The sequence below is a fragment of the Vipera ursinii genome (assembly GCF_947247035.1).
Source record: "Vipera ursinii genome assembly, chromosome: 4".
Classification (NCBI taxonomy): Eukaryota; Metazoa; Chordata; class Lepidosauria; order Squamata; family Viperidae; genus Vipera; species Vipera ursinii.
The window spans coordinates 72,315,599-72,328,816 of NC_139514.1; the positions used below are offsets into that span (position 1 = coordinate 72,315,599).

The 13,218-nt window shown below is 39.1% G+C and overlaps 1 protein-coding gene across 1 annotated transcript in view; it reads left to right on the forward strand.

The window, feature by feature from the left end:
* GPR143 (G protein-coupled receptor 143) overlaps positions 1-11,750 on the forward strand; it is a gene marked incomplete at its 5' end in the record, with an annotated part of 30,826 nt that extends 19,076 nt beyond the window's left edge. The window contains 2 exons of the mRNA XM_083362012.1: positions 2,952-3,069; positions 11,310-11,750. Coding sequence (XP_083218138.1) covers positions 2,952-3,069; positions 11,310-11,609 — 418 coding nt within the window. The 3' untranslated portion in view covers positions 11,610-11,750. The remainder of the gene's footprint in view (positions 1-2,951; positions 3,070-11,309) is intronic.
* Positions 11,751-13,218: the final 1,468 nt, after the last annotated feature.

Here is a 13,218-nt window from a genome sequence, read left to right on the forward strand (position 1 = left end):
TTCTTTATTTTTCTCTGATTTTTATTCCTATTTTTACTGAAGATCTGAGTTTTTTTCTTTAAAATGGAAGAAAAAAACTGAAAAGATCAAAATAACTCTGGGGTGACATCTGCTGGCTGAATTTGAGAGACTTGTTGACAGGTTAGAAAAGAGATAAAATATATCCAACCTTGAAATACCAGCTGTAAGAAATTCAGCTCTGTTTTTCACTTAGTGGATTTTCTGACTGTAAGATTTCAGTTTTAATATACTACAATGGAAGAAAAACAGGAATGGACTTTTCCTACAGAGGAAGAACAGCAACAAACTCTTTGTATCTTAAAAGCGATTGTCCAAACTCTCCTTACAGCTTGAGATGAAATAAGAAACGGCACGAAAAAACAAGAAAGCATCCTGGACATTCAAACTCAAACTATGATTTCAACTAAAGAATCATCTATACAGAAGTCTACAGAAAAAGTGGAACAACTAAATGCTACAATAAAAGATTCAACTTTTCAACAAATACAGATAATGGAAGATACAGAAAAGAAATTGATAACAGAAAAAGGAAAGTACTTTTCTTATAAATCAAAAGGAATCTGAAGATTCAAAAGAAAAATAGATGAAAGAGAAGATAAATATTTTGGGACAGCCATGTCCAGCTGGAAAAACAAGGAGACAACCTGCTAGATCAGCTAGTCCTCTTAAAAAAAGGCAAGTGGATGGTCTTTTCAACACCAAATGAGCTACAACAACACAAGGAGATCTGCTTGATGATTTAAAAGCAAAGACACAGAAGATGATCTGGCAAAGAAAGAAAGCTAGAATAAGACTGAAAAGAAATAGGGTTTTGATTTACACATGAGATCTAAAGTAGAATATACACAAATAGATAAAACATTTATTCTGAATATGTTGTTGTTGTTGTTAGCTGCGAAGTCGTGTCCGACTCATCGCGACCCTATGGACAACGTTCCTCCAGGCCTTCCTGTCTTCCACCATCTTCTGGAGTCCATTTAAGCTCACGCCTACTGCTTCAGTGACTCCATCCAGCCACCTCATTCTCTGTCGTCCCCTTCTTCTGTTGCCCTCGATCTTTCCCAGCATTAGGCTCTTCTCCAGTGAGTCCTTCTTTCTCATTAGGTGGCCAAAGTATTTGAGTTTTAGCTTCAAGATCTGGCCTTCTAAAGAGCAGTCAGGATTGATCTCTTCTAGGACTGACCGGTTTGATTGCCTTGCAGTCCAAGGGACTCGCAGGAGTCTTCTCCAGCACCACAGTTCAAAGGCCTCAATTCTTTGGCGCTCAGCCTTTCTTATGGTCCAACTTTCACTGCCATACATTGCAACTGGGAAGACCATAGCCTTGACTATACGCACTTTTGTCGACAGGGTGATGTCTCTGCTTTTTAGTGTGCTGTCTAGATTTGCCATGGCTTTCCTTCCCAGGAGCAAGCATCTTTTAATTTCTTGGCTACAGTCCCCATCTGCAGTGAACTTGGAGCCCAGGAAAACAAAATCTGTCACTACCTCCATTTCTTCCCCATCTATTTGCCAGGAATTGAGAGGGCCAGATGCCATGATCTTGGTTTTCTTAATGTTAAGTTTCAACCCAAGTTTTGCACTCTCCTTCTTCACCCGCAACAAGAGGCTCTTTAGTTCTTCTTCACTTTCTGCCATTAGAGTGGTATCATTCTGAATATAAGACATTATAATTGTGTGAGATAAAGAAAATTTTGGTCATGCAAAATTTAGAAGTACAAATATTAAAATAAGAATTTTTATATTGTTTTATTAATTTGTTAAGATAAACGATAGATAAATACTAGATTTTGTGAGGAATGGTGATAAAGGAATTGTGGGCAATTAAAAATCTGGAAAAAATAAATATTAAATGTTAAATTTAAATATTAGGGGAAAATTAAAACTGAGAAAAGCTTATTAGATCACTGATGGGTTAAAAGATTGAATGTTAAAAAGAATTTGTTAAAAAGATATTGTGATGAGCTGAGACAAAGAAAAATTTTGGATAAATTAAACCTAGAAGTATAAAAACTAAGAATTAAATTTGAATACTGGTTTGTGGTATAAATGTTAACAGTAAAAAAAATGATTCCAATCAAATATGAGATAGTAAACTAAAAGAAGAAAAAAGAGGAAATAAGTGTGGAAATAAAAATAATCTTGGCTATTAAATTGGAGATTTTAAGATACTTGAGAATTACTAGAAAATAAGAATACTACCTTGTATTGTTAATTGGTTGATGTAGATGGCGAGAAGCCTATATAGATAAGAAGTGTATTCAGAACTTTAGACTGTGGGGGAATCGTGATAAAAATTGGGGTCATTTAAAATTTGGAAATGATAAAGAATAAATGTTAATTTTAAAATATTATGGAAAATTAAAATTAAAAAAAAATTAGGTCATTGACTGTCTAAAAGATGGAATGTTAAATTAATTAAGATACATATAAATTGAAGATTTTGATGAATATTAGAAAGTTATTTGTTGTTTGATAGAATAAGAATGTGTTGGCTTGAATATGAGAGTATAAATAAAGCGGGAAAGAGAAGGAATTAGTTGTTGTAACACTGAGATCTGTATTGATGATACTTAAATGTAATGGAATTATTGTACTCAGCTGCCACATTGCTTTTCAAATATGTTAATGCAATATTAGAAAATTAATTTTAAAAAATTTAAAAAATAAAAATAAAAAATCCATTTTATAACTGTAGAGTTATAATAGTGCTCTAATAAAAAACACATTATTTAATAATTTTTATGTGCTTCTGTCTCTTTGAAGGAATTCTAACAAAATAATTATGTGTACTCATACTAATATTTATTATCCCTGAAAGGAAAACAAGTAATGTTGATAGAAAGTTGTTTTAATTTTGCTTTGAAAATAACAGATAATTATAAAGCTTTCTGTCTTGTTTTTATCCATAACTTTTACATTCATAAAAGCTGGTCATCAAATATCATAAATGAGTGTCTTCTGTTCTACCTGGAAATGCAGCCAGATATCAGTGGAAGCTCCTTGAAAAATATCAGAACTGCTGCACTGATCACATGGATTATAATGGTATGAGCTTTTCTAGTTGGTTACAGGGAAACTGCCAGGATATTTAAGGCCTCCTCCTGTACATATTGAAATTTTAAGCAAATTTACTGGGTTCACAGTTTATATACAACTATGGTTTGATTAACAGTAACTTATTTAATAATCTGTGATTGTTGAGTTTATATAATGGTGTTAAGCCAATCTGTGGCTTTGGATGTCATGAGTCCAGCCATGCATATATGTATGAAAAGTTTGTTGAGGTGAGTAAGGGGAAAACACATTCTAAGATATTTTAAAATACCGTAGTTTGTATATACAACTTGTATATAAAAATATATGTATCCAGTGGTGCCTAGAAACTTGTGAACCCTTTTGAATTTTCAGTATTTCTGCATAAATATGACCTAAACCATGACCTGTTCTCCACACAACTAGATAAAGAGAACTCAGTTAAACAAATGAGTCAAAAACATTATACTTGTTCATCTATTGAGTAAAATGATCCAAAGCCACATTTCTGTGTGTGCTGTGGTGAGATTCAAGTATGTGAACAACCAGTTCTCTGTGTGGATGCCGCTTCTGGAAGTCCATTCTGGGCCTGGGCAACAAAAAAATTAGCTACCAGTTCTGCCGAAGTGGTGCAAACCGGCTGAATCCCACCACTGTGTATGTGGCAAAAGTATGTCTTTTATCTAGTCTTAGGACTTGTGTGGGGAAGAGATCATGTTTCAAGTCATTTTCAGAAGGGTTCACAGACTTTTAAGCATCACTGTAGTTGTATTGAAGTATTTATATAAGTTGAGTCATATCAAACTTGGTTCCTAAGAACGTCTTTGCCAGTTTTTCCTTTTTTAATTTTATATTGTAGCGACTATACACCAAACATTTTTTCTTCTTGTCCTCTGCCTCCTGCTATCATTATCTTGCCTCTCCTATGTGCTTTTGATGCCATTCATTTCCTGTGAACTATCTTTCACATTGCTTGGCACTCTCTCCCCGTTTTTGTCTGTTTTTTTAGCTGGAATTTTCTTGTGTCATTCATAGCTATTTTTCTCTATTCTTAGCAGGGATTTGACTTTGCTAGAAATCTTATTCCTACCCCAATATTGTTTTACTCATTCTGACTTCATATTAGCCAGCAACTCTATAAAAATGGTCTTCTTGGGCATGACCAAAAAGCCTTGGGACTTCTGGGGAACCAATGGTGGACTGAAGATGATTCTGCTTTCAGCAGAGCCAATGGTGGAATAAGGAGCTGGCAAATGGATTGGCACCTCAAAATTCCATTCCAAGATGGCGGCCACAGAGGAAGCATGGTTACATCGTGGGAAGAGAAGTTGCTATTAAACTAAGTTATCTTAAACTAAGACAAAACAATAGGAAAAGAGGAAAGATAAGTCAGAAAAATAAAAAAGACTAGAGAAGAGAAAAGGAGAAGAAAGATCTGCATAGCAGAGAGGAGAATCAGCTGTGGGGCATAGAGGAAAGCCAACTAAGAGCAGTGCAATGACCAGCAGAGAGGAGAAACAGGAGAGCCGGTGAGATTGTGGAGAAGGGAGGAGAGCCAGCCAGGAAGAGAAGAGGAGAGTTTACTGTGAACTATCCAGGCAGCGCTGTTTGCTGAAGGAAGCAGAACACTGGCATCATGGACCAGCAAATGGGACCCATGTGGCTGCGAAGCTGTTGGTAGGGGTGGTGAAACATTGCAGTACAGTAGACCAGGACCTACAGCCAGCCGCAGACCAGGTGCTATGGACACCGGTAGACCAGGGCCTACAGCCGGCAGCAGACCAGGTTCTATGGACACTGGCAGACCAGGTTTTACTGGGACTTGACTGGGAGGCCTGCAGGTGGCAATGAGGCAGCACAACAGAAGCAGCAGAACAGCAGAGGACTCAACTGGCAGCTCGAGAGAACCTGGCTGAAAGTTGGAGACAGCAATGGCCGGAGATGGAGTGGTGGAGTGGCAGATGGAGGCAGTTGGTAAGAAGGCCCAGCAGAGAAAACCTGGCTATTAAACCTGCTCAGCAGAGAAAAACCAACTAGCAAACCTGCCCAGCTCAAAAAGACTAGCTATTAGACCAGCTTACCACAGGAAAAACTAGCTGAACATAGAAGAGACCTCAAAGGAGCAACAGCTGGAGGCAGCTGGGGGCAATTAGAAAGACCGGCTGAGGACAGGTTGTTGTTGTTAGTTGCAAAGTCGTGTCCGACCCATTGCAATCCCATGGACAACGTTCCTTCAGGCCTTCCTGTCCTCTACCATCTTCTGGAGTCCATTTAGGCTCACGCCTACTGCTTCAGTGACTCCATCCAACCACCTCATTCTCTGTCATCCCCTTCTTCTCTTGCACTCAACCTTTCCCAGCATTAGGCTCTTCTCCAGTGAGTCCTTCCTTCTCATAAGGTGGCCAAAGTATTTGAGTTTCAACTTCAGGATCTGGCCTTCTAAAGAGCAGTCAGGGTGGATCTCCTCTAGGACTGACCGGTTTGATCGCCTTGCAGTCCAAGGGACTCGCAGGAGTCTTCTCCAGGACCATAGTTCAAAGGCTTCAATTCTTTGGCGCTCAGCCTTTCTTATGGTCCAACTTTCACAGCCATACCTTGCAACTTGGGAAGATTATAGCCTTGACTACATACATGCACTTTTGTTGACAGGCTGATGTCTCTGCTTTTTAGTGTGCTGTCTAGGTTTGCCATGGCTTTCCGCCCCAGGAGCAAGTGTCTTTTAATATCTTGGCTGCAATCCCTGTCTGCGGTGATCTTGGAGCCCAGGAAAATAAAATCTGTCACTACCTCCATTTCTTCCCCATCTATTTGCCAGGAATTGAGAGGGCCGGATGCCATGATCTTGGTTTTCTTAATGTTTAGTTTCAACCCAACTTTTGCACTCTCCTTCTTTACTCACAACAAGAGGCTCTTTAGTTCCTCTTCACTTTCTGATTAGAGTGGTATCATCTGCATATCTTAGGTTATTGATATTTCTCCTGACAATCTTAATTCCAACTTTTGATTCATCTAGCCCTGACTTTCTCATGATGTGCTCTGAATATAAGTTTCTCCATGATCCAGCTTATGTTGGCAATTTGATCTCTAGTTCCTCTGCCTCTTCAAAATCCTGACTGTACTTCTGGTAGTTCTTGATCCACATACTGCTGGAGTCTAGCTTGTAGGATTTTAAGCATAACTTTACTAGCATGTGAAATGAGTGCAATGGTGCGATAGTTTGATCATTCTTTGTCATTGCCTTTCTTTGGAATTGGAATGTAACTGATCTTTTCCAATCCTGTGGCCACTGTTGAGTTTTCCAAATTTGCTGGCAAATTGAGTGTAACACTTTTACTGCATCGTCTTTTTAAGATTTTGAATAGCTCAGCTGGAATACTGTTACCTCCACTAGCTTTGTTGTTGCTCAGCTTTTCTAAGGCCCATTTCACTTCACATTCTAGGATGTCTGGCTCAAGTTCAGTGACCACCTCATCATGGTTATCTGGGGCATTAAGCTCGTTCTTGTATAGTTCTTCTGTGTAATTTTTCCACCTCTTCTTAATCTCTTCTGCCTCTGTTAGGTCCCTGCCATTTTGGTCCTTTATCATGCCCATTTTTTGCATGAAACCTTCCCTTCATCTCTCTAATTTTCTTGAAGAGATCTCTAGTCCTCCCTATTCTATTGTTTTATTCTATTTCTTTGCACTGTTCATTTAAGAAGTCATTCTTATCTCTTCTAGCTATTCTCTGGAATTCTGCATTCAATTGGGTGTATCTTTCTTTTTCTCCCTTGCCTTTCACTTCCCTCAGCTATTTGCAAAGCTTCCTCAGACAGCCATTTTGCTTTCTTGCATTTCTTTTTCTTTGGGATGGTTTTAGTTGCTACTTGTTGTACAATGTTGTGAACCTCCGTCCATAGTTCTTCAGGCACTCTGTCTATCAGATCTAATTCCTTAAATCTATTTGTCACCTCTACTGTATATTCAACAGGGATATGATTTAGTTCATACCTGAGTGGCCTAGTGCTTTCCCCTACTTTCTTCAGTTTAAGTCTAAATTTTGCAATAAGAAGCTCATGGTCTGAGCCACAGTCAGTTCCTGGTCTTGTTTTTACTGACTGTATAGAGTTTCTCTATCTTTGGCTGCAGAGCATATAGTCAATCTAAGTTCTGTGTTGACCGTCTGGCGATGTCCATGTGTAGAGTCATCTCTTGGGTTGTTGGAAAAGAGTGTTTGCTATGACCATCGTATTCTCTTGACAAAATTCTATCAGCCTGTGCCCTGCTTCATTTTGTACTCCAAGGCCAAACTTGCCTGTTATTCCAGTTATCTTTTGGCTTCCTACTTTAGCATTCCAATCCCCCATGATGATAAGGACATCATTTTTTGGTGTTAGTTCTATAAGGTGCTGTAGGGCTTCATAGAACCGGTCAATTTCATCCTCTTCAGCACCAGTGGTTGGGGCATAGACCTAGACTACTGTGATATTGAATGGTTTGCCTTGGATTCAAACTGAGATCATTCTGTCATTTTGGGGATTGTATCCCAGTATTGCTTTTCCTACTCTTTTATTGACTATGAAGGCTACTCCATTTCTTCTGAGGGATTTTTGCCCGCAGTAGTATACCTGATGGTCATCTGAATTAAATTCACCCATTCCTGTCCATTTTAGTTTGCTGATTCCTAAGATGTTGATGTTCAACCTTGTCATCTCTTGTTTGTCCACGTCCAGCTTGCCTTGATTCATGGATCTTACATTCCAGGTTCCTATGGAGAAAAAGTCTTTACAGCATTGGACTTTCCTTTCACCACCAGATACATCCACAGCTGAGCGTTCTTTCGGCTTTGGCCCAGTCGCTTCTTTCTTTCTGGTGCTACTAGTACTAGCCCTCTGCTCTTCCCCAGTAGCATATTGGATGCTTTCCAATCTGAGGGGCTCATCTTCCAGCATCATATCTTTTTTCCTTTTGGTACTGTCCATGGGGTTTTCATGGCAAAGATACTGGAGCGGGTTGCCATTTCCTTTTCCAGTGGTTCACATTTTGTCAGAACTCTCTGCCATGACCTGTCCATCTTGGGTGGCCCTGCACAGCAAAGATGTGGCTGAGAACCTAACCAAAATAATTAGGCCTACTGATTACTACCCTCTCCTACTCCTTCACATTGGAATGAATGACACAACAAAGAATCTGAGTACAATAGTGAGAGATTACAAACAACTAGGCAATAAAAGGCCAACACCCATTGAGGGAAAAAAGAATTCTAGAAATAAACCATTTGCTAAAGAGTTGGTGTTGCCAACTCCTGGAATGTGGACTGCATTTCCTACGCAAAGGATTCTTGGCAAGGGATGGGCTACACCTCACGAAAACAGGGAAAAATGTACTTGGAAAAAGACTGGCCCAACTCATCAGGATGGCTTTAAACTAAAATTGAGGGGGGAGGGTGACCAAAACCATCCAAAACCAATCATAAATCCCAAGAAAACAAATCAAACAATTGATTTGTGCTTAGATTGTAAGCCGCCCTGAGTCTTCAGAGAAGGGTGGGATATAAATGGGATTAAAAACAAACAAACAATGAGGTAGGCAGAGATGAGAAAAAAGAACAACCTAAACAACAATCAGGAAATAAAGGAAACATACCCATGAACAGGCATAAAAGTCTTAAATGCTTATATACAAATGCTCAAAGTTTGGGGAACAAACAGGGAGAACTAGAAGCAATAGTACACGAGGGAGGGTATGACATAGTTGGCATTACAGGAGGAGGAAACTACACATAAAGCCATACTGGACTTAATTCTAACTAATAGAGAAGAAGTGATAGAGGGAGTTGAAGTTGCCAGAACCTTGGGCGAAAGTGGAATTTAATATAACACAAACACTATCAACAGAAAACAATCCAACCAGGTTCTTAAACTTCAAAAGAGCTGACTTTAACAAACTCAGAACCTAGAAAAAATCCCATGAATGAAAATCTTAAAGGGGAAAGCAACCCAAGAAGCATGGGAAACTCTGAAAAATGCATTCATAAAAGCCCAGACCACCACAATGCCACTGAAAAAGAAAAGAAATTCAAGAAGAATCCAGCATGGCTGCACAAAGATCTCTCTGACAAACTTGAAAGACAAAGAGGACAAATACAAAAAATGGAAAGAGGGGCACATAATTAAGGCCGATTATCAGCAGACCGCCAGAACATGCAAAGATGAAGTCAGGAAAGCAAAGGCTCGGAACGAACAAAGACTTGCAACAGAAACCATGGATAATAAAAAAAAAGTTTCTTCAAACATATTAATAACAAGAAAAAAGTTAAGGAAACTGTAGGTCCACTAAAGAAAGAAAACGGCAAGAAAATAAGAGGCAACAGGGAGAAAGCAGAGCTCCTTAACTCATACTTTGCAACAGTCTTCACACAAAAAGAAACTATAGCCCAACATACCAAAAAAAACTACTGCAAATGACAAATTAGAAACAAAAATTAAAAGAAGCAAGAAAATGGTAAAAGAACATCTATTCGACCTTGATGAATATAAATCACCGGGGCCTGACAGATTACATCCCAGAGTTCTGAAGGAGCTGGCAGATGTTATTTCAGAACCATTGCACCACATCTTTCAAAAATCCTTCGAGCACCGGGGAAGTATCTGAAGATTGGAAAAGGGCTGATGTGGTTCCCATCTTCAAGAAAGGAAAAAAAAACATACCCAGGAAACTACACACCAATCAGTTTAACACCTGGGAAGATCCTAGAAAGATAATCAAAAAACAGATCTGTGAACAACTAGAAGCAAACAAAGTTATAACTAGTAGCCAGCACGTGTTTGTTAAAAACAGATCATGCCAAACCAATCTTATTTCATTCTTTGACAAAGTGACTAAACTAATAGACCAGTGAAATACTGTGGACGTAGTATACTTAGACTTCAATAAGGCATTTGATAAAGTAGGCCACAATGTACTCCTTGGTAAGATAGAAAAAGCTGGAACAGACAACATCACCACCAGATGGATCTGTAGCTGGCTGGCAAACTGTACTCAAAGAGTAGTCCTCAACGGCACTACATCCACATGGAGAGAAGTAAGCAGTGGGGTACCACAAGGTTCCATTTTAGGCCCAGTACTCTTCAATATCTTCATCAATGACTTAGATGAGAGAATTGAAGGGGAACTCATCAAATTTGCAGGAGTAGCCAACACCCCAGAAGATAATCTCAGGATCCAAAAAGATCTTGACATACTTGAACAATGGGCCCTATCCAACAAAATGAGTTTCAGTGTGGAGAAAAGCAAAGTTTTACATTTAGGCAGGAAAAATCAAAGTTACAAGTACAGATTGGGCAAGACCTGGCTTAAAAACAGTAACTGTGAAAGGGACCTTGGAGTCCTAGTGGACGATCACTTAACCATGAGCCAGTAACATGCAGCAGCCGCCAAGAAATCCAATACAATCCTGGGTTGTATAAAGAGAGGCATAGAATCAAGATCACGCAAGGTATTGGTACCACTTTATAAAACCCTAGTAAGACCACATCTGGAATACTGCAGCAAATTTTGGTCACCATATCACAAAAAAGATGATCAAAGTTAGGAAAAAATTCAGAGACGAGCAACTAAGATGATCAAAGGCTTGGAGACTAAAACATATAAAGAACGGCTGCAGGACTTGGGTTTGGTTAGTCTAAAGAAAAGAAGAAATAGGGGTGATATGATAGCAATATTCCAGTATTTGAGGAGCTACCACAAAGAAGAGGGGGTCAAACTATTCTCCAAAGCACCAGAGGGCAGGACAAGAAACAATAGTTGGAAAGTGATCAAAGAGAGAAGCAACCTAGAATTAAGCAGAAACTTCCTGACAGTGAGGACAATTAACCATTGGAACAGCTCGCCTCCAGAAATCGTGGGCGCTCCATCACTGGAGATTTTTAAGAAGAGACTAGACAGTCACTTGTCTGAGATGATATAGGTTCTCCTGCTTGAGCAGGAGGCTGGACTAAAAGACCTCCAAGGTCCCTTCCAGCTTCTATTCTGTTCTTTTCTGTTCTATTGTATTCAAGCTGGCATTACTTAAGATATATTTATTCCTGCATTTTGTTGTCTATTTTTTTATAGAGGATGACTATGTAATTTGAGGTCTGATTCTTTAGTCTGAAATAGGAGATAATAATAGCAGAGAAAGCAGGGCTACTTTACTGCTTTAAGTCCTCACCAGAAAGTATAATAAGCTGCATTTTGGCCCTCAAATAACTTTCTCTGTTCTTTCCTTCCTAGGGAGTGCTGAACCCCATGCAAGGCTTTCTTTTCACGTTGGCTTTTTATGGCTGGACTGGCTGGAATCTGGACTTGCAGTGGCAGAAAAACCCAATTCCATGGGATTCTCTCTCCACCTCAATTGCTGCTGGAAATGGCTATGCTTTGCCAAGTGGAAGCTCAGTGAATTTCCATGACTCAAAGAAAACATCAACAGAGCCCATCTATCAGACAGATGAAACTTTAAGCATACTGTCTGAAGGAAATCTGGGCACCAATGAGGGATTAATGAAGAATTCTCCTATCTACCAAGGCTGGTAAACTTCAGGATTCACTCATACATACATTGACAAGATTTTATCTGCTTAAAATGCTGTTAGCTTGTTTATTCAATTAGTAGACCAGTGCTGAGGAATGGATACATGATCCAGAACTTGAAGAAATGTTCCACTTAATATTTACACCAGGTGACACATCATTTTTTAAACTGGACTCTCTAATCATTTATTTAAAAAAACAAAACAAATAATAAATAGTTGTTGAGGCAAATATACCAATAAATTCTGAGCATATCAGAATAAGCTACTAGTAAATTCTTTAATGTGCTTTTATGTCTTCTTCTGCTTGCATTGCCAGCAAAAGACAATTTTACTTAATAAAAGATATTAGGAAATCTTATAATTCTAATGATTTATTTTAAAATTTAAAACTAAACATGCCACTGTAACCAGCATGTAATTTACAGAGCATTGCTTCCTATGATTGCCTACTTTTTTGCTTGTTTGCTTTTCCTCAGTTGAAATCATCCCACAATTTTAGTCATAGCTGCTTCTCTCTATTCTTCTCTTTCTTTTCTTAACATGCAGAAATGTGATTGCTCTAGAACAGGGATGGGGAATGATGGCCCTTTTATGACATGTGGATTTCAACTTCCAGAACTTCTAAGCCAGCCAGGTCATAAAGGAGCCATTCTTCCCCACTTCTGTGCTAGAATTTCCATAACTCCTCTGATGATGTTGATTCCTTTATTGTAGCTCCTTCTGGCCAGCAGTTACAGTTGCAAGAAAAAGTATGTGAACCCTTTGGGATTATGTGGAGTTTTGCATGAATTGGCCATAAAATGCGCTCTAAACGTCATGTAAGTCACAACAATAGAAAAACACAGTCTGCTTAAAATAATACTACACAAACATTAGCTGTTGTCATGTTTTAATTGAACATAAGATGGAAACATTCACAGTGCAGGGTGGAAAAATTATGTGAACCTTTGGACTTAATAACTGGTTGACCCTCCTTTGGCAGCAATAACCTCAACCAAACGTTTCCTGTAGTTGCAGATCAGACCTGCACAACGATCTGGAGTAATTTTGGACCACTCCTCTGCACAAAACTGTTTCAGTGTAGCAATATTCTTGGGATGTCTGGTGTGAATCGCTCTCTTAAGGTCATGCCACAGCATTTCAATCGGGTTGAGGTCAGGATTCTGACTGGGCCACTCCAGAAGGCGTATTCTGTTCTGTTGAAGCCATTGTTTTGTTGAATTACTTGTATGCTTTGGGTCATTGTCCTGTTGCATCACCCATCCTCTGTGGAGCTTCAGTTGGCGGACAGATGGTCGTACGTTTTCCTGCAAAATGTCCTGATAAACTCTGGAATTCATTTTCCCATCAATGACAACAATCCGTCCAGGCCCTGAGGCAGCAAAGCAGCCCCAAACCATGATGCTCCCTCCGCCATGTTTTACAGTGGGGATGAGGTTTTGATGTTGGTGTGCTGTGCCTTTTTTTCTCCACACATAGTGTTGTGTGTTTTTCCCAAACAACTCAATTTTGGTTTCATCTGTCCACAGTATATTTTGCCAGTAGTGCTGTGGAACATCCAGGTGCTCTTTTGCAAACTTCAAATGTGCTGCAATATTTTTTTTGGACAG